At 33.9% G+C, this 21,742-nt stretch overlaps 1 protein-coding gene across 2 annotated transcripts in view; it reads left to right on the forward strand.

Moving 5' to 3' along the window:
- The window catches only part of CSMD3 (CUB and Sushi multiple domains 3), a 1,080,374-nt gene that overhangs the window by 996,986 nt on the left and 61,646 nt on the right, over positions 1 to 21,742 (forward strand). Inside the window, exons 50-54 of one of the 2 annotated variants that reach the window (XM_003782396.2) lie at positions 1,475 to 1,663; positions 5,903 to 6,088; positions 7,167 to 7,361; positions 9,159 to 9,332; positions 15,323 to 15,496. In XM_003782396.2, the coding sequence (XP_003782444.1) occupies positions 1,475 to 1,663; positions 5,903 to 6,088; positions 7,167 to 7,361; positions 9,159 to 9,332; positions 15,323 to 15,496 (918 nt within the window). The remainder of the gene's footprint in view (positions 1 to 1,474; positions 1,664 to 5,902; positions 6,089 to 7,166; positions 7,362 to 9,158; positions 9,333 to 15,322; positions 15,497 to 21,742) is intronic. The other variant, XM_003782397.2, reaches the window with a different exon arrangement.

Consider the following 21,742-nt stretch of genomic DNA (forward strand, 5'->3'; position numbering starts at 1 on the left):
TCCCAGCCCACATGTCATTGCTAATCAGTGCAGCTGAAAATTACTTTTATAAATGTTTTATACACATCTCTGACACAAAAATTCTAAGCATAGACAAAGTTTAGGTTTCAGTTCTTCAACGTATACTCTCAAATTTCAATCATCCATATAAATTTGCAGTTATATATAATATATAAATACAATAGTTTTATCTAATTGTTTTGGATTTTAAACCTATGAGATGGTAGTTTAATTTTGACATGTTAATAATTTGTCTTTTATATCTTAGTAATTCATATTGACAGAGCATTACTATCATGTCTATAGATTTTATCCTGTCTCTAGTCAATTGAAAATAATTTATCATTTATTCAAAGAAGAAATGTTTTAAAAAATTGAAATATTGACCCAAGTCATTCTTAAGGTTTCCCATACTTAAACCTGTGTTTTTATTGTATGAACAAAGCAACTATCTTTTTGTTAAATTTGTGCCCAAACAGAACATTTAAAAGTCAGCACATTAAATTGTGTTTTTAATGATATAATGAAAAAGGGAAACTATTTGAGTTTAAACAATAATAAACATTAGATTGACTATATTATAGGCCATTCCTCATTCATGTTTATATTCATGACAAAGTTGGATATAAATATAATGAAAATACCACTTTTAGCCCCCAAGAATAGCTTGATGTAGTAAATATGTATTTTTTATTTTAGAAATGACAGGTGATGACATAAGCATTTTAAGTCCAAGCTATTTCTTACTACTTACCCCCAAAACCTCATTTTTCTCAGATGAATACATCGAAGTACCAAAGAGTAAATGGAACCTGCCATGCTGAATAGTTTCAAAAGTGCACATGTATGAAAAGCTATTTGACTTTATCTTTCAGCATGTCAGACTTCAGGAGATGGGAAAACTGTACTTTAATGGCTATTTTTTATCCCCACATGTAAGCACTCCTGATAGAAGGGAAACTAATAGACTGGGAGAAAGGGTGATGAAATGTGGGGGATTATTGTAGACAACCAAAATGAAATGCAGGACCCAACATGGTCTAGGAGTCTGGAGATAACTTCAAACTGACATGTAAACAACATGCCCTGAAATGTTGCTACCGAGTCTGTGGCTTTTACGTCCTTCCGATGATGGGAAACAGTTTCGAAAAATCAGTGAAATTGTTGTAGGGCTTTTAAACCTTCAGGGTGTCAAGAAAATACATTTCAACTCAGAAGACATCCTAGGTGACAATACACATTAGCAGGAGAAACCCAAAAGATAATTTTCTCCCCAAAGGTATACAAGTAGAATATTTTCAAAAGAGGATAGAAAACAACATGATGTTCAGATGAATGAAGATTGACAGAGGTAGCCATTGACTTTTTTAAGTACTAGTATGAACTGTCTAGGTGTTTATAACTTAGGGTCATAAATATTTCTGATTCGTTAATTGTTTTTTTTGTTTGTTTGTTTGTTTTTGCTTTGGAAAAGCTTTCTACTGCAGTACACCGGAGTCCCCACCTCATGGGTACATTATCAGTCAGACAGGTGGGCAGCTAAACAGTGTGGTCCGCTGGGCCTGCGATCGAGGATTCCGACTCGTCGGGAAAAGCAGTGCTGTGTGCCGGAAGTCTTCCTATGGCTATCATGCCTGGGATGCACCTGTCCCTGCCTGTCAAGGTGAAGTAGACTATCCAAAAATGGATACAAATGTTAATATCAGATTAAGCCCAGGGAACTGTTTTCATCTGGATCACTAAATCTCCTCTAAATAGAAAGCATGTAGGCAACCTGGAATTCGTTTGCATGAAAAAGTGCAAAACACTCTCAGTTAAATGGTGGATCTTCCTATCATCTATATTTTGGTAGGAGTTTATATAAAATAATACAAAATTTGCATAGGTTACTTAAAATAAAAAATCAAACACTAGCACTCAAGATTAGCTGAGAAATAGATATTACCAGGTATTTTTATTCTTTAGACTGCAATTTCTAATTCATGAAAAGATAACTCTTACAGAGATAAGTAAATAAATGCATGGTGAAACAATTATTGTTTCCTTGTCCTGTTGGTGCAGGAAATGTTCATCATTTATTAGGATTCTGGTAAGTATCATTTAATGGGTTATCAACATGGAAGGCATTGATTTCATGATGAACTGCTACATTTTAATAAACTATAAAACACCTGCTTTTCTTTAACCAATAAAAAGCAGGAGTATTGAAAATTTTTTAGTATTAACTCATTTTCCAGAACTGATTTGGGAAAAAATATTCGATCTCAAATTTCAAAACTATTGGGATTAAAAATGTATAAAAAGCATTAAAATGCCCTGAACTTTAAACTTTTACATTTCAGTTCTATAAGGATTATAATATACACACACATATGTCTGTATATACATGTATATGGTATATATATAATCTTTAGGAAATATTTTGTAAGAATAATTAACTGTTGGTTAAAATAAAAATATACCAAACTTTCTGAAATTTTGAAATTGCTTTGTAGAACCAATGCTACCATTTCACTGATTTTTAGGTGTATAATATTATACTGACATATGGATTCATTTGTTCTCTGTTCTTTATTAACAGTTGTTTTATAATTAGAATAGAAATGTGGTTTAAAAAGAAGATATTTGATGTGGGAAAATAACGAAACATTTATGATTGAAACAACCATTTCCAAAAATATATCTTTATTATTATTGAAATAGAAAAGATTACTTTATAAAAAAATAAATGTTTGTTGGAATATGACCAGTCTGTTTCACTTAGTCAAGTGAAATGCTGCATGTCATTGAGAAGAGCTATTCATATAATGCAAACTTTGGTTTCAAAATTGTTTTTACATTTTTAGTCATCTTTACTTTTTGCCTCTTGAGTCCCCTTCTACATCCTCACATCGATTAACTTGAGCAATACATGTGCTCGAGCTACACGATGTGAGCTTTCTTAGAAGGAGAAGATTTAGTTAGCTATCTCTACGTGGGTTTCATCAGATGTTTTCTTTCTTTTCTAAACATCAGCCAACCATTTACTGATTACTTCTTCGGGAGTTGATAAGTCTCCATCCTACTATACCATTGAATACTGGTAGGAAGAGTTAGTTTATAATCTCTGTCTCTCTCTTTTTTTTTTAAGAGACAGAGTCTCATCCCATCCCCCTTGGTAGAGTGCTGGGACGTCACAGCTCACAGCAACCTCCAATTTCTGAGCCTAGGCAATTCTCTTGCCTCAGCCTCCCAAGTAGCTGGGACCACAGGCACCCACCACAATGCCCAGCTATTTCTTGTTGCAGTTTAGCTAAGGCCGGGTTCGAACCCACCACCCTCGGTATATGGGACTGGTGACCTACCCAATGAGCCACAGGCAGCACCCCATCTGTCTTTCTTTTAATTTGTGATTTTTTTGAGAGTTTTGTAGAGAAAGTTCTTTGACAGCCACTCAGTGTGATGATTCTTCTTCCAATCTGGATATGTTTTCTTTTCCTTTTTTTTCTTTGTCTTTTTCTTTTGGTTTTTCTTTTTAATTGAGATAAATTGTAAGTTCTCCACAGGCATAGTAATGGTACTATTGTTTTAATATATTATCTTTTTTTCATATATATACATGAATATATATATATTCATGTATATATATATACACATGTATACATATATATATATTAAAAACATAAGTGGAAAACATGCTATTTAACTATCTTTCTTTCTATTTTCATCTAGATTCAATCTACACTATCCAAGATATGGTTATTTTATTTTCCCACTGTTGAGAAATTTTTTTTTATTTTGCTATTTTTCCAAAGTCTCAAAAAATAGACAGCAAATATTTATAAATAAAAATAGAGGGGGCAGCGCCTGTGGCTCAGTGAGTAGGGCGCCAGCCCATATACCAAGGGTGGTAAGTTCAAACCTGGCCTGGCCAAACTGCAACAACAACAAAAAAGCCAGGTGTTTTGGTGGGTGCCTGTAGTCCCAGCTATTTGGGAGGCTGAGGCTAGAGGATCACCTAAGCCTAAGAGCTGGAGGTTACTGTGAGCTGCGATGCCACTGCACTCTACTGAGGGTGACAATGTGAGACTCTGTCTCTAAAAAAATAATAATAAAAATAGAAGATAATTTCAAAAAATAGATCATGCCAAATCTTATAGACAATAGAAAAAGAAGAAATACTTCAAATTCATTCTACTTCATCTAGATATACCTGATATTAAAATTAGAAAAAATATATTATTATAAAGGGAAATTGCAAGATACGGGTTATTTTTAAGAAATCATGAAGTACATTATCTTTGACAAGAGTTTGACTAACAGTGAGATAGCTTGTCACAACCTGAAATCCCCAGATTTCTAAGTTAAATAAATAATGCTTTGACAGGCATCAAGGGGCCATTTGCTTTTCAACACAATTTTAGACATTCTATAATTAGAAAACAGAAATAATAGCATAATTATACAAGATTTCTTACGTAATTTATTAGGGCAACATTACTGCTTTTCTGTTCGCAATTTGAAGGTTACAAAATTGCAAAAGATCAAACTATTCACCGGTAGGGATTCTGCCTTTCAGTTTTGACAATTTTAAATAGATTTCACTACAGTTTTTCAGTGAGTATATTTAATTCACCTGGATTGATAAAAACTGAGAGTGCCATAATGGAAGGTTTTGTAAAAGAAGTAGATACACTTTTTGGTTGAAATGGGAGGTAGATGAATAGAAAACAGCTTTTATAACATTTAAACTGAACTCACGTCTCTCTGTTCTTTATTATTTTCTTTTTGCTATGAAAAAAAATATGGCTAAAATCCATGGTGTGAAATCTACAAGAGTAGATACACATGTATTTCAGCACTCAGAGGCTTTCTTATCTTATGAAAGCAAGACAGCTCACATGCTAGACATTATGTAGTAACCTCAATTCATTCTGGGGCAACATGCATACTCAAATACATTCATCTTCCTGCAGAGCTATGAATAAATATTATTCTGAGAATGATATATAAAGATACAAACCTTATTTTAATTGGGGTTTTGCTACCAGATATGTTTAAAAGGTATTCAAGATTTGAAAGATTTTTTTGTTGTTGTTGTTGTTTGTTTCTGGAAATGCCAATTGTGTACTTGTCAGGCTGGAAAAAAAATAAAACAATCATAGGAGATTTTTTTTCATATATTTTGAAGTTATAAAGTGTGAAAATACTCTATGTATAATAAACTATGAAAACATAACATTTTATTGTCATGATCAAATCATAGTAAAACTAATTTTCATCTAAATAAAATGTATTATAGATAAAATCCAGACACCTAAGACCTATCACTGAAACTCAGGAAGATACAAACTAGGGTTTACGCTAATAAATCTTGATTTTATGTTTATTAAGTACGTCCTAGGCATATGGTACCCGGATAGAGCCCAAGCACATATATTTTTGCTGTACCTAAGACAGAAATAGCTAGCTTCCAGATGTAATAAATCTATTTGCTATATTTCTGTACAAAATAGTGATGAAATTGGTTACCACTCCCTTTATAATCGTTGTTATCTGTCAAATTGAATTAATCAAAACTTGCTATATTGTGGGGCAGTCATGGGTTTACACTAGATATACTTTCTACTAATTTATATTCTTACGTAATCTCCATGAATGCCGCTGACCAGGCTCATGAAGAAACCAGGAAATAAGCACTGACAATGGATAGCCTCACCAATGTAAAAAAGACGTCCAATAAAGTTTGAAATGAATTATTCAAAATTCATTGTTCAGAAAAATAGTTTTGGGAGGTATTCTGAAATTGTCTCAGAGTAATTGATAGAGTCCCAAATTTTTAGTTTTACATATCTTACAGTTTAACATACTTATATAATAAATTAAGCATGTTTCTGTCTATGTAATTTTCTATTTAATCCAGCAATTTCCTGTGGGATTCCTAAAGCTCCAACAAACGGAGGAATACTCACAACAGACTACTTGGTAGGAACACGAGTTACCTATTTCTGTAATGATGGGTATAGATTGTCATCAAAGGAACTTACCACTGCTGTTTGCCAATCAGATGGAACATGGAGTAATCACAACAAGACCCCTCGCTGCGTTGGTGTGTGTTTTAAAGAAATTTTATCACTCGCGTCTCTGCTGGCATTGTATATGATTTGAAGTGTTATGTATTGTTGAATGTTAAAAGAGAATCTCTAAAATAAAGTTTAATGCCTAAGACCAAAATCTAAGCTAATTAAGCTGTCTTGAACCAGGAGGTACCGGGAGACAGTTCAAGGACTTTTCACTCTTTTTGGAAACCTCCGAATATATATACTTCCAAAGGGAGACTTTCAATCTTACATAATAACATTTTATTTACTTTAAAAAAAATTCATCCTTTAAGCAATATGTATTTTCAGCACATAGCCCTTGGAAAAATTTTATGGTTTGCTTTAATAAAATTATATTGCAGTATATTCAGCTCTGATATTTACAAGGATAAATGATGCTGCTGAAATTATTCCTAAGTTTCAACTTTTGTGGGTAATTCTTCTTGCTGCTTACCCTGGACCATTTCCCATCACTGTCATTATTAAGTAAAGGACTATAGACATTAATTCTGATGACATGCTTGGTAGCAAAAGGAATGGGAAAATGAGGTCTTTTCTCTAGACTTCAGTTATTTCTTCTTAGTACTCACATTTCATTTAGTTTTGACTTCACTTGAAATGCAGATTGTTAAATTTGTTGCAAACAGTGTAGGTATCTAGGAATGTTTCTATTTATCTTGAGTAAGTTTTGAATTAGCTAAAGTTTTATCACAGTTCTTGCAGAAAAGGCCATTCTCATCACACCAATTTCCTAAAACCATAGTCCTTTGTAAATTTCTAAAGCGGTAAGAGAGTAGAGGTAAAGCAGAACTGGGGAGTCTAAGCAGGTGGAATAATATGTACAAGGCTCTGAACTGTGAAGTGATGGGAAATCGTCAAGGAACTCCCAACTGTAGCGTGCTGCTGGGGGAGTGAAAATGGTCAATGTGGAAAGGAATAAGGAATAAAATAAGGACCTTGTATAGCACCCTAGTGAGTGAACCAAGGTAGAGGAGTTGGAATGGGTGGAATAGACATGAGATATAGTTGGGAGGTGAAACAGACACGATTGGCTTATTGGTATTTATCATCTTGGTTTTTGCACAGTTGTTACATGTCCAAGCATCAATTCCTTTACCTTGGAACATGGAAGATGGCGAATTGTGAATGGCTCCCATTATGAATACAAAACCAAGGTGGTTTTCAGCTGTGACCCTGGTTACCATGGACTAGGTCCTGCTTCTATTGAATGTCTTCCAAATGGTACCTGGAGCTGGAGAAATGAAAGACCTTACTGCCAAAGTAAGTATACACTCTGCTCCATGATTTCAGAAGCTATCTTTCATGACTGAGTTGCTGGAATCCTTTTCTAAATACACTAGATCAATCATGGGATAATATTATTAACGTGGCCACTTACTATTACATTTTTAAGTTTTGTAATTATATTTCTATGTATCAGTAAATGCTTATGAAAAAGTGTAGGCTTTGGATTCAGAAATCATGCGTTTCAGTTCTAGATAGATCATTTACTTTAACAAGTGAGTAATGTTTATCATATACTTACTACTTGCCACTCTTTGGGGGCCTGTACATGCATTATACTCATTTGGTCAAAAATAAACCCTTTGGCCTCCTATTTAATTTTTTGAAAGTCGCAGAGCTCATAAATGGTGGAGAAATGATGTTCAACCCCAGCACCCTAACTACAAAAGCTGCCTTTTCATCACTGGGAGACGTTTATTCTGTCTTATCCCAAATTCTAAAACTAGAAAATTATGATAACACTTACTGTGTAGCGTTTGTAAAGATTTAATGGTATCACATTCTTAAAATACCACCTGGAACCATATTCACAGGAGCTCAATAAATATTGCCCAATTGAAGCATTTTATTGCCATGTGTTGTTATAAATGGCCAGTATGCAGATCAACTATATAAACATAGAATACACATGTATTCATGGAAGTACTTTGAGTGCTCTTGAACTTCCCTTACTATCTTTGTTGTGCCAGGAAATATTCAACGCCGAAAATTCAGACTTTTGTGTCCAACACAGCTTGTGGGGGTAGAGGACCTGTGGGCCACATGTGGGTTTCTGATTCTGTGAGAGAAGGCTTTTGTATTTGCAGAACAAATCCTTTTAATAAAGGGACTTGTTCTGTGAAGTTTACAATTAGTCGATGGAACACACTGAAGCTTGGGAGGGCTACATGTGGCTGCAGATACCCACTCCAATCTGAAAATACAGTGTCGTTAGTATTTGTAAATTTTTATCTTATTCCTCCAAGTTTTCTTCCAGGATCTTTTTCTGCCTGTACCTCCTTCCTTGTTTTTCCAGTATAATTTCTTTAAAAAAGCACGTAGGACAAGGATATTTCATACAGCTAAGAAAATATTATCTGTGACAGAAATGCTCAGACAGGTGTTCAACAAATGTACTTAATGATCACTCAATAAGCATCCACTATTGCTTTTATTCTAAAACAGCATTTCGTTTGTAGTCTATAAATATGAAGAAGTCTTGAAAGACGGTTCCACAGAACCTAGTAAGTCAGTTAGGTCTCTCTTCTTTAATTTTTTCAAACTTACCAAAAAATGCAAAATACAATTATAGCTAATAGATCTTGTGAACGTCAAATATTTACATGGAATGTTCTTAAACTATGGAGTCCTCAACAAAAATTAATTGTCGTTACGATCTAGTGTTGGCTTAGATACAAAGAAACTTTGGCTCAGGTAGGTCAAAAGGCTTGACCACTGTCACTTGGTAAGTCTGAAGACAATTTTGGACTCACGACTTACCCTGTCTTTAATCTTGTGATTTTTTTTTTTGTTCACTACAACTAGGTTGCTAAGCAAAAAATGAAAGAACACAACTTCATGTCTCTGTCATTTAGGTTTTATAGGAACTCATGGGGGTAAATACTAAATTATCATTATTATGTCATCTCTTTTTTCTACACTTTCAAAGTCATTCAAACATGTTTTACAAACATCAATTACAATTATAAACACATCAAGTGTTACAGCATAGGTTTGTTACAAGTGTATCTTGAGTGAATGTTCAAGAGCTTTTCCTGATTTATCATTTTTAAGTTATTTCCTGTGGAGAACTACCAACACCTCCCAATGGAAATAAGATTGGCACTCAGACTTCCTATGGCTCAACAGCTATCTTCACCTGTGACATGGGATTCATGCTCGTGGGCTCCACCGTACGGGAATGCCTTTCTTCGGGTCTTTGGAGCGGATCTGAAACCAGATGCCTAGGTACAAATTTTTATTTAATTTTTATCAAATATCCCCTCACCCCACCTTAGACAGGAAGCACCCCTATTTCTTTTAAAATGAGATGATGACTTACATTCATGCAGTAAGGGCGCTGAAAAACAGAAAAGACTTAATTGAAAAATAGCTCATGACAGAAAATCTATTAATAAACAGTTAACACTTAAAGTCACTCAACTAGTATTCCCCATGATGTCTTATGTCATTAAGGAGAGACACATTTTTTTCCAGGAATGGTGAAAATAAAAAGTTGAAAACTAATTGCTGAGCATTCTCTGTCTGCATCCCCAGCTGGATTAATCACTGTAGCGGTTAAGTCACTGTAAACCATAGTCAATTCTCCCTTCACCTATTTGCTTAAGGTAATGACTAAAGAAGATAAACAATTTCTACATTTCAACACCTTTTTTCCCTTCGTTATTTCAGAAGATTTCAATATGTATAAAACTACTTTTCTATTAAAACTTTCAAAATCTATTTTTTGAGACTGACTTTAGGCATTAGGATTTTTTATGGTTCTCCGTATTTATTTAAAAAAAATTGTTCAGTAAAAGAAACGGAGCTGGCTCATTCTTCTCACCCCTCTTCTTATACTATGAAAGGAATATTGTGATGTGCTTCATTTCCTTTTGCAAAGACTTTAGTAATTTCTTTAATATTGAGAGAATAGTATGATTTATACTTCATTTTACCCCAACCTGATCTCAAGGTAGGACAAAGTATTGAATTAGGTAATAATGAAAATTATTCTAATAATTATTCACTCGTCTGTGGGGAATAAAGCATGATCTTCTGTTTAATAATTTAAAAATTGCTGATTATTATGAATAGAGTACTACCAAATTCATACAGTGTTTTATCTCTAAAAAGTTACTCTGTCAATGCAGGACATATGGCCGAAATTTCTATAGTTTAGCAATTTAAATTATGTATTGTTTTGCTAATAAGCTTGAAAATATTCGTGGAAATACAATCATTACTTGAAACTTAAAAGGGTATAACTAGAAGCTTTGGTAAAAACTTCCCTTTCCCCCACTGTCAGGCGTGTATATTAATACCTATTCTTGGAAAGCCAGCAACAAATGTTTCTTCATAAAAACACACATATTTGAAAACACCTAGGAACCTCCTGGGCCCCTGGTAGCAGTGGGGACCCGGCAGCCTTCTGATTTCAAGATTGTTCTTTTTGCAGCACCAAAGGAGGGAAGAAAAGCTTCATGTTTCTCTGCTGCACCCCTTTTAATAATGAAAACATTTCAAATTGAAAATAAAAGTATCACATTGTACCCCATGATTGCATTAATGTATACAGCTATGATTTAATAATAAAAAAATAAATAAAATATTTGTTTATAAAATTTGGGTTCAGTCAAAATGCCTCCCTCAAGAATCTGGAGGCCCATGAGTGGCCACAGGCCGCAGGTTCCCCACTCCCAAGGGTCTTGGGTGTGGATGAGTTTTTCCTATACTGGAATCCCCTCTTCCCTGCTTCACGTCTCACCAAGACAGAACAGGGCAGGGAGAGTAAGGGCCGTGGTCTCTCTTCCCACTAGGCCAGGCTAAGCAGATGTATGAAATCACTTATTTTTTGCAATAAAACTATTGCAGAAAAAGAAAATAGTAAATAAATTAAATCATTACATATTAATAGGTAATTAAATAATCAAATAAAACATTTCTTAATAACTCCTAAACTGACTTTAGTTATACTGATTCCAGATAGATTACTTAGTTCACTTATGAACTTAAAAGAAAACTTATGTTAACATATAAATTTAAACATTTATATGTAAACTAAAATTAAAACACTATATTTAATGATCATATGCTCTCATGAACAATTATTTGAGTATTATTTATTATTTGTTGAGCAGTCTTTATTCTGTTCTCTGGAAAGACAGGTCATAATGGGAATATTATAAGATAACATGACTTCTCCATCTGTAACAACAGCCTTAATCATTGCAGGGATTACAGTGTTGACATCTAATATAAATTTAAAGAATGTTGGTAGGAGGGAAGTGCAGTTGATAAACTAGCAAGTTTCTGAATTTTACATTATGAATAGTTATTAGGATTCTTTCTTTTCAACTTGCTCTTGTAGCCCCAGAAACTTTTGGCTTTAAAATGGTCACTAGAATGTCTTTATAGGGGGGTAAATGTGAAATTATCTAATTAACCCCTTTAAGAGCTTTTACTAATTTATCATTTTTAAGTTATTTCTTATAGAGAAATATCAAAATCTCCAGATGGAAATAATATTGGAACTTATTATTTTGAAATAATAAGTTTCAGCATTTTATTATGAAATTTTTAATTGAAAGAAATGACAATGAACACCCGTATATCTACTCCCTAGATCTACAATTCACGATTTGCCATGTTTGCTTATCAAGTATCTATCTTTCCAAGCCCCTATCCCTTAATTCATTTTTAATATATTTTCAATTAAGTTGTAGCCATCAGCATCCTTGACAGTAAACATTTTAGCATGCGTATCATTAGCTAGAGTGCAATGTTTGTTTATAGCTCTCGTTTCATTTTGTTACTGTGGTAGGGAGGTGCATTGATCGTAAATGTACTTAGATGTGTTTTGACATATGTGTACACCAGCGTAACTAATCCATTGTAATGATACAAAACGTTATCATTACTTCAGAAAACATCCTTATGATCTTTAACAGTCACTCTGTAACTCTCCTCCCCTGAAACCTGAGGCAATACCTGTTCTGAAATTTTTCACTATCTATGCTTCCCTGTTCTAGAAACTCCTATAAACAGAATCCTGAATTATGTGCTTTTCGTGTAAGACTTCATTTTCTTTCATCCATGTTGTGTATGTCTGTAATTTGTCCTTCTCATTGCTCAGTAGAATTTCCTTGTACAATATGTTACACTTATACACTATTCTTCTGTCTGTGGACACCTAGACTCTATCCAATTTTGGACTATTGTAAGTAAAGCTGCTGTTACTGGGATGGTCAGTGGCTCACACCTGTAATCCGAGCACAGCACGTTGGGAAGCCAAGGCAAAAGAATCACTTGAAACCAGGAGTCTGGGGTTCTGTCTTTACCAAACAAACAATCAAAGAAATAAATAGCCAGGTGTGGTGGCCTGCACCAAAGAATAAATAGCCAGGTGTGGTGGCACGCACCAGTAGTACTAGATACACAGGAGATTGTTATAGGGGGATCACTTGAACCCAGGAACTCCAAACTGAAGGACTATGGATGATGCCAAGGTACTACAGCCTAGGTGACAGAGCAAGACTCTTGTCTCTAAAATTTTAAGAAAAACGTCTTTTTGTGGGTACAGGCATTCATTCTGTTGGATACTGAAAAACAGAACACTTTGGAGAGTACTAGTTGTCTCACATACTCTCCAGCATGTGGTATAGCCAGGTTTTTTATTAATTCTTTCCTTTCTGCTGGATGCATAAAGGTATCTAACAATATTTTAATTGGTATTATCTTTTTTTTTTTTTTGAGACGGAGCCTCAAGCTATCCCCCTGGGTAGAGTGCCATGGCATCACGCTCACAGCAACCTCCAACTCCTGGGCTCAAGCGAGTCTCCTGCCTCAGCCTCCCAAGTAGCTGGGACTACAGGTGCCCACCACAGCACCTGGCCATTTTTTGGTTGCAGCCATCATTGTTGTTTGGCGGGCCCGGGCTGGGGATTCGAACCCACCACCTTAGGTGTATGTGGCTGGCGCCTTAGCTGCTTGAGCCACAGGCGCCAAGCCAATTGGTATTATCTTAATGACTACTAATGAACATGGTTTCACTAGTTTATTGGCTATTTGTAAATTTTTCCGTGTGAAGTGGTGAAGTATCCAATTGCATTTTTATTATGAATGGCAGGAGTTCTTTCTTTCTTGTGGTTGCAAGCTTTTATCTTTGTGTGTTTTCTAAGTACTTTCTTCTTATCCATGACTTGCCTATTCATTTTTTACCTCTCTTGATAAGCAGGAGTTTTCAACTTTGGTAAAGTCTATCTCTTTTTGTTATTCTTCGCAGTATCATATCAGTTTTAGAATCAGTTTATCCAATTCTACAAAAGTAATAGCAGGATTATGATCAGGATTACATTAAACCTGTACATCATTTGGGGGAGAACTGGCATCTCACAATCCTGAGACTCTCCATCCATCAACATAGTACATTCATTCTTTTGTTCAGGGCTTTAATTTTTTTTTTTTTTTGCAGTAGGAGTATTTTGTAGATCTCGTGTGTCTATTGCTAACTTTATTGCCTGGAATTTTTACAAACATAAGTAAATTCTTCATTTTATTTTTTTCATTGTTTCCTGCTAATAGATACAAATATAATTATTTAAAATATTTAATATACTGTAACCGTCTTAATTTGCTTATTAGTTTTAACATTTTCTTAAAATAGAACTTTCTATATCTATGTCATCTAAGCATAGAATAGCTTTGCATTTTTTGTTCCCCAACAATATACTTAAAAATAATTTATTAATATGTTATGCTGGATAGAGCAGTTTAAAAAACAATGATAAACAGAACTGGCAAGAAGGAGCATTCTTGTATTTTTTCCTTATCAAATGTAAAACACTCAATATTTTACTGGTAAATACGATTCTAGTTGGAGGATTTTTAGATTAATAAATTGAGAATATTTCCTTATATTTCTAATTTCTTGTTAGTTTTTATCATGAAAAAGTATTCAGTTTTCCCATGTAGCTTTTTCTGCTTCTACTGAAATAATTATGCAAAATGTTTTCTTCTTTGATTTGTTAATAATGTTAGACTACAGGTGCTGATTTTTCATCTTAAATCAACTTTATATATATATATATATTTGCATTTTTTTGTCCAGGGTTGGTTTTGAACCTGCCACCTCCGGCATATGGGGCCCTACTCCTTTGAGCCACAGGTGCTGCTCAACTTTTTATATTTGGATAAACTCCAGATAAGCGTGATATATTATCATTCAGATATATTGCTATTTTTTTTTTAATTTTGTTAAGGAGTTTTGTATCTCTATTATGAAGGACTTTGGTTTCTTTCGAGTGTCATATTCAGGTTTTACTGTTGGGGTTATAGTCGTATCATAAAACAAATTAGGAAGTATTTTTTTTTCTTTTCTGTTTTCTCAGAGTTTATATAAGATTGATGTTTTCTCTTCCTTAAATGATTGAACTTAGGAGTGAAAATGTATGTGCCTGAATTTTTTACATAGGGAGGTTTTTGTCTAAGAATTCCTTTTATAGATTAAGGATTATTCATGTTTTCTTTTTTGTCTTGTGTTAGTTTGGGTAAGTTATGATTTTCAAAGACTTTGTCCTTTCCACAGAGCTGTTAAAATGTATTGATGAAAACTGTTCTTAATATTCCCTATCCTTTTAGTTTTCATAGGCCTGTCATTCATTCCTATTATTGGCAATTTTGTTCTCTCCTTTTCTGTCTGGATAGGGTTAGATAGGTTTAACAATTGTGTTGCTGTTTTTAAAGAAAGAATCTACCTTATTTGATGTTCTTTATTGTGTGTCCATTTTCTGTTTCCTTGATTTCTTCAGTTGTCTTAAACAATTCCTTCGGTACTTAATTTGGCTTTCTTTTCTTTATTTTGCCCCTGATTTTCTCTCTTAAGTTGAAATTTTAGGTCATTGATTCACATTTTTCTTCCTTATAACATTAATAAAACCCATATATTTCTTCATAAGAAATCTCTATTCCTCAATTTTGATAATTCTCATTTGCATACATCAAATTATATAAATTATGATTTCTTCTACATCCAAATGTTAACTACAAATGTGTTTTCTTTTAATTTCCAAATATTTGGTATTTTGTTGACTATCTTACCTTTTCTTATTATATAATTAGGACTGTTCATACCATGTTTCTAAATAAGCTTTAAAAGTTTAGTGATGTTACCTATGTAAATAAATATACAACTAAGACAAAACAAAATATTAAAAATGTAACTTTTTAACCCCTTCCAGCGGGTCACTGTGGAGTCCCAGAACTCATTGTGAACGGTCAAGTCATTGGAGAGAGTTACGGGTACCGAGACACGGTTGTGTACCAGTGCAGTCCTGGCTTCCGACTGATCGGCTCTTCAGTGAGGATATGTCAACAAGATCACAACTGGTCTGGGCAGCTGCCGTCCTGTGTGCGTAAGTAAGCATGGCAAAAGAGAGTAGACACCTCAGGTCACATGGAATGGTCCACAAGGTTTTGTTAGACCAGGCAAATAATTATAGGTGTACCTATATACACATACACACAACACATACACATTTAAGGATGACAACATAAAATAAATTACCAGAACCTATTCTCTGATGCTTCTATTCAGTGGTCCTTAAAGAAGGATGTGTTTGGGAACTTATAAAACCATCTACTAGGAAAGTAAAAGAAGGTATTAGGATATCAGTTATTATTTATTTGTATTTTGTCATAAAGATTAGAAATTAATATATCTCTTATAGTGTTTAATATAACCTTACAATATTATAAATGAATATACGTATGTGACAGAAAAATTCTCAACAAATATTTAGTTATAAGGATTTAAAATCTTTGAGACCACCCTGCCACCATATCAACATGGTTATGTTGTGATACCGCAAAGTTCTTTAGAGTGAGAAATATTTCAAACAAATATTTCCTAATAATTTTGATGCCATAGCTATCACATCAAAATCATATCCTGATGAAGTATGGAGGGAAAAATAATCGTTATATATGACATGAAGGACTTCTGCTTGCATTTCTGTCCCACTGCTAACTAGGAGCTAACATGAGATTCGGTCTCTCTGAAACCTGATTCCCTTAAGTATAAAGTCTTCATCATTGTGGCCTCTTTTAGCTTCAAAACCCATTGCGTTTTTAACTGTGTGAAGATTACACAAACACTGTTAATGTAGCTATATTTTATCATACTTTTTTGTTTGAAAAATTTAAAAATTATTTAAAAGTCTGTTTTGAAGAAATGTTTTCACACTTTTAAAATTTATGCATAACTGTTTATCTGTAGGTAATTTTAAATTGTTTGGGTAAAAGAAAATCTCACTAGTTCAACAAAGTTCATATAATCTTTTAGGTTAATAAGATCTGAATTTATAGATGAAAAACAAAACACATATTTGAATAATACCTTTTCATTGGAAGTCCTTTTCTAAATATTTGTTATGCTCTGTGTTTTTTAATTAATCTTTTCCTATGTATGTGGTGTAAATTTTGGCTTTGTGTTTTATTAATACTGCAGTATAATGGAAATAATAATAGATCTGAATAATGAGAATTTTTTTTTTTTTTGAGATAGAGTCTCAAGCTTTTGCCCTGAGTAGAGTGCTGTGGCATCATAGCTCATAGCAACACCTCCAACTCTTAGGCTCAAGTAAGCCTCTTGCCTAGGTTTTTCTATTTTTAGTTGAGAAGAACACTCGCTTTTGCTCATGCTGGTCTTGAACTCATGAACTCAAGCAATCTACCCACCTTGGCTTCCTGGAATGCTAGGATTATTATTTTATTTTATTTTTATTAAATGATAACTATGTAGATTAATACAGTTCTGGGGTACAGTGTGGTGTTTTCATATACAATTTGAAATATTTTCATCAAACTGGTTAACATAGCTTTCATGTCATTTTTTTAGTTATTGTGTTAAGACGTTAAGATATTGTGTTAAGACGTTAAGATGTTAAGATAAGTTAAGGGATAGAAGTGATCCCTCCAATCACCCTCTGTCCACCCATTCTCCCCACCCTTTTCCCTCCCCCTTCCCGTATTCTTAGGCTGTTATTAGCTTATAGATTTCATATGAAAGCTATAAATTAATTTCATAATAGGGCTGTGTACATTGGATACTTTTTGTTCCATTCCTGTGACACTTTGCTAAGAAGAACATTTTCCAGCTCCATCCATGTGAACATGAAGGACGTAAAGTCTCCATCCTTCTTTATGGCTGCATAGTATTCCATGGTGTACATATACCACAGTTTGTTGATCCATTCATGGATCGATGGGCACTTGGGCTTCTTCCATGACCTGGCAATTATGAATTGGGCTGCAATAAACATTCTGATGCAAATATTTTTGTTGTAATGTGGTTTTTGGTCTTCTGGTTACATACCTAATAAAGGATTTGAAGGATCAAATGGCAGGTCTATTTTTAGTTCTCTAAGTGTTCTCCAGACATCTTTCCAAAAGGAACGTATTAGTTTACATTCCCACCAGCAGTGTAGAAGTGTTCCTCTTTCTCCACATCCACGCCAGCATCTCTAGTTTTGGGATTTTGTGATATGGGCTAATCTTACTAGAGTTAGGTGATATCTCAAAGTAGTTTTGACTTGCATTTTTCTAATGATTAAGGATGGTGAGCATTTTTTCATATATCTGTAGGCCATGGATGGATTTTCTTTGGAGAAATTTCTCTTCAAGTCCCTTGCCCATCCTGAAATGGGATCACTCATTTTCTTCTTGCTAATACGTTTAAGTTCTCTATGGATTCTGGTTATTAAACCTTTGTCAGAGACATAACCTGCAAAAATCTTCTCCCATTCTGAGGGCTGTCTGCTTGCTTTACTTACTGTGTTCTTGGCTGTGCAGAAGCTCTTTAGTTTGATCAGGTCCCAATAGTGTATTTTTGATGTTGCTTCAGTTGCCTGGGGTGTCCTCCTCATAAAATATTCTCCCAGGCTGATTTCTTCAAGTGTTTTCCCTACACTTTCTTCTCATATTTCTATGGTTTCAGGTCTTAAGTTTAAATCTTTAATCCAGTGACAGTCTATCTTAGTTAATGGTGAAAGGTGTGGGTCCAGTTTCAGTCTTCTAACAGGGCCAGCCAGTTAGCCCAGCACCATTTGTTAAATAGGGAGTCTTTTCCCCACTCAGTGTTTTTAATTGGCTTGTCAAAGATCAGGTAGCGGTAAGTAGCTGGATTCATCTGTTAGCTCTCTATTCTGTTCCATTCATCTACCTCTCTATTTTTGTGCCAGTAGCATGCTTTTTTGATCACTATGGATTTATAGCATAATCTGAGGTCTGGTAGCGTGATTCCTCCTGCTCTGTTTTTATTCCTGAGTAATGTCTTAGCTATTCAAGGTATTTTCTGATTCCATATAAAACAAAGTATTATTTTTTCAAGATCTTTAAAATATGACAGTGGAGCTTTAATTGGGATTGCATTAAAATTATATATTGCTTTGGGTTGTATGGACATTTTAACAATGTTGATTCTTCCCAGCCATGAACATGGTATTTTTTTTTTCCATTTGTTAACATTTTCAGCTATTTCTTTTCTTAGAGGTTCATAGTTCTCTTTATAGAGATCTTTCACATCCTTTATTAGGTAAACTCCCAAATATTTCATCTTCTTTGGCACTACTGTGAATGGAATAGAGTCCTTGACTGTTTTTTCAGCTTGACTGCTGTTGGTATATATAAAGGCTACAGATTTATGAGTATTGATTTTGTAACCTGAGACGCTGCTATATTCCTTGATCACTTCTATGAGTTTTGTAGTTGAATCCCTGGTGTTTTCCAGAGATACAATCATATCATCTGCGAAAAGTGAAAGTTTAATCTCTTCTGATCCTATATGAATGCCCTTAATCACCTTTTCTTTCCTGATTGCTATGGCTAAAACTTCCATTACAATGTTCAAGAGCAGTGGAGACAATGGGCAACCTTGCCTGGTTCCTGATCTGAGAGGAAATGATTTCAATTTAACTCCATTCAATACAATATTGGCCGCAGGTTTGCTGTAGATGGCCTCTATCAGTTTAAGAAATGTTCCTTCTATACCAATTTTCTTTTTTTTTTCTCCCCCCCATACCAATTTTCTTAAGTATTCTGATCATGAAGGGATACTGGATATTATCAAAAGTTTTTTCTGCATCAATTGAGAGAATCATATGGTTTTTGTTTATTAATTTGTTTATGTGATGAATTATGTTTGTAGATTTATGTATGTTGAACCATCTTTGAGATCCTGGGATAAAACCCACTTGGTTGTGGTGTATAATTTGTTTGATGTGCTTAGGATTGAATTCTGTTGGTTAGGATCTTATTGAATATTTTTGCATCAATATTTATTAGTGATATTAGTCTATAATTTTCTTTTCTTGTTGAGTCTTTTCCTGGTTTGGGTATCAAGGTGATGTTAGCTTCATAGAATGTGTTGGGTAGTATTCTGTCTTTTTCTATATTTTGGAAGAGGTTGAGTAATATAGGTACTAGTTCCTCTTTAAAGGTTTGGTAGAATTCTGTCGTGAAACCATCTGGTCCCGGGCTTTTTTTTTTTAGGGAGATTTTGTATAGTTGATACTATTTCAGAACTTGATATAGGCCTGTTCAACATTTCCACTTTGTTCTGGCTAAGTGGCGTGCTTCCAAATATTGGTCGATTTCCTTCAGATTGTTATATTTCTGGGAATAAAGTTTCTTGTAATATTGAGGATTTTTTGAATTTCTGAGGGGTCTGTTGTTATTTCATCTTTACTGTTTCTTATTGACGAAATTAGAGATTTTACTCTTTTTTTCTTGGTTAGGTTGGCCAAAGGTTTATCTATTTTATTGACCTTTTCAAAAAACCAACTTTTTGATTTATTGATCTGTTCTATAGTCCTTTTATTTTCAACTGAGTGCTAGGATTATATGCATGAGCCACTGCACCTGGCCTATAATTCTATTATATTTTCTTACTCCACTGAATCCCAGAATCGTGCACTATTTCACATCACAATCTATCCCATTTGGGATCTGAAAGTCAATTTTTCATAATTTTTTGTGTTATTTCCCTAATAATTTCCATTTCCAGTTACTGACATGTTAAAATTTTTCTTAGTAAATGACAATAAGTACTATAAATATGTTATAATTATAACATCAGAGGATCACAGTGAAGATATTTGGAGGCTACAGAGAAATACTACATGAGACATTTGTTATGAGTTCACAGAAAATATTTTACTTAATCTGTGACTAAATAAATCATATATCCATATGTATTTATAAATTTCATTATTTTCTAATTTTTATCCAATCAACAGAAATTTAGAGGAATTCTAGTTTCGTGGAAAATAGTTTTTTGGCATTGAGATAAGATAATAGAGCATGTATTAATAATGAAAATTACTTTTCTAAGAAACATACTCACACAAATGTGCACACACACACACTCACACATACTGATGATTTAAAGACAGCAGCATCTTGCTTGAGTCTGTCCTAGATTACTTTTTTTTAGAGACAGAGTGTCAATTTGTTGCTGTTGGTAGAGTACCGTGGCGTCACAGCTCACCGCAACCTCCAGCTCTTAGGTTTAGCCGATTCCCTTGCCTCGGCCTCCTGAGTAGCTGGGACTACAGGCACCCACCACAATGCCCAGCTATTTTTTTTGTTGTTGCAGTTTGGCTGGGGCCATGTTCAAACCCATCATCCGTCTATGGGGCCACTGCCCTACTCACTGAGCCACAGGCGCCTCCCTGTCCTAGATTTTTTTTCTCTTTCATTTATATTCACATACAGCCAACTAATACCACTGCTTTTCTTGTTGAATAATTGAGACTATAAATGAGGATTGGTCCTAAGGGTGAGGCTGTTTTCTTCATTGATAAATTTAAACAAGAATAAGATGCAATTAAATTTCCAAATGAGTGGGTTGACATTAAAAATACAACTGAAAAATAATTGCTATTAGGTTTTCAAAAGTACTAAAAGTGACTATGGATTTTCCCTGTGCCCAATTATGATGCACTAGTACTGAAGTTTCTCTGATTAATAGAGTGAGATAATGCAATAAAGTAGTTGGTAGAAATACAGGTGATTAAGGAAAGCAGCACTACATTAAATTTTTACTAGGACCGTAACACTAAAAAACCTAAATATTTCATCTACTTGAGAACATTATTTCCAAGAAAAATTGTGTTAAATTATCAAATATCTCTGCTGAAGGAAAAAACCAGAAGATTGATTGGTTTGGAGAATTTTAATATCGATATCTCAAAATATGAATGACAATTCTAATATATCATTGTTCACCGTTTTCTGTTGTCCACATTAGGCAGTCAAGTTGATTTACTTTCCAACACACTTTTGCTTATTAACCTATAATCCTTCAAAATCAATTATGTTAATTATATTAAAAAACTATTTCAAAATTAAATGTGTCTTTATCATAAATTTTTAAACTTAACTAGAAATGGAAAACTGGTTCAGTTTTATTCTTTTTGCTGTCAGCTACTGACATGAACACAACTATTCTCCAGATTTCTCTGAATTCTAATATTTTCCCCTGAAAAGAAAATTATAGAGAGAGAGAATAAAATAGGTACCATGAAACTGTAAACATCTATGTAGCACTTACATAAAATTACAGCAACTTTAAATCTCTATTTGCTAAGATATTTCTATTA

Source organism: Otolemur garnettii, unplaced genomic scaffold, assembly GCF_000181295.1.
Source record: "Otolemur garnettii isolate 467f Iridium unplaced genomic scaffold, OtoGar3 scaffold00004, whole genome shotgun sequence".
NCBI lineage: Eukaryota > Metazoa > Chordata > Mammalia > Primates > Galagidae > Otolemur > Otolemur garnettii.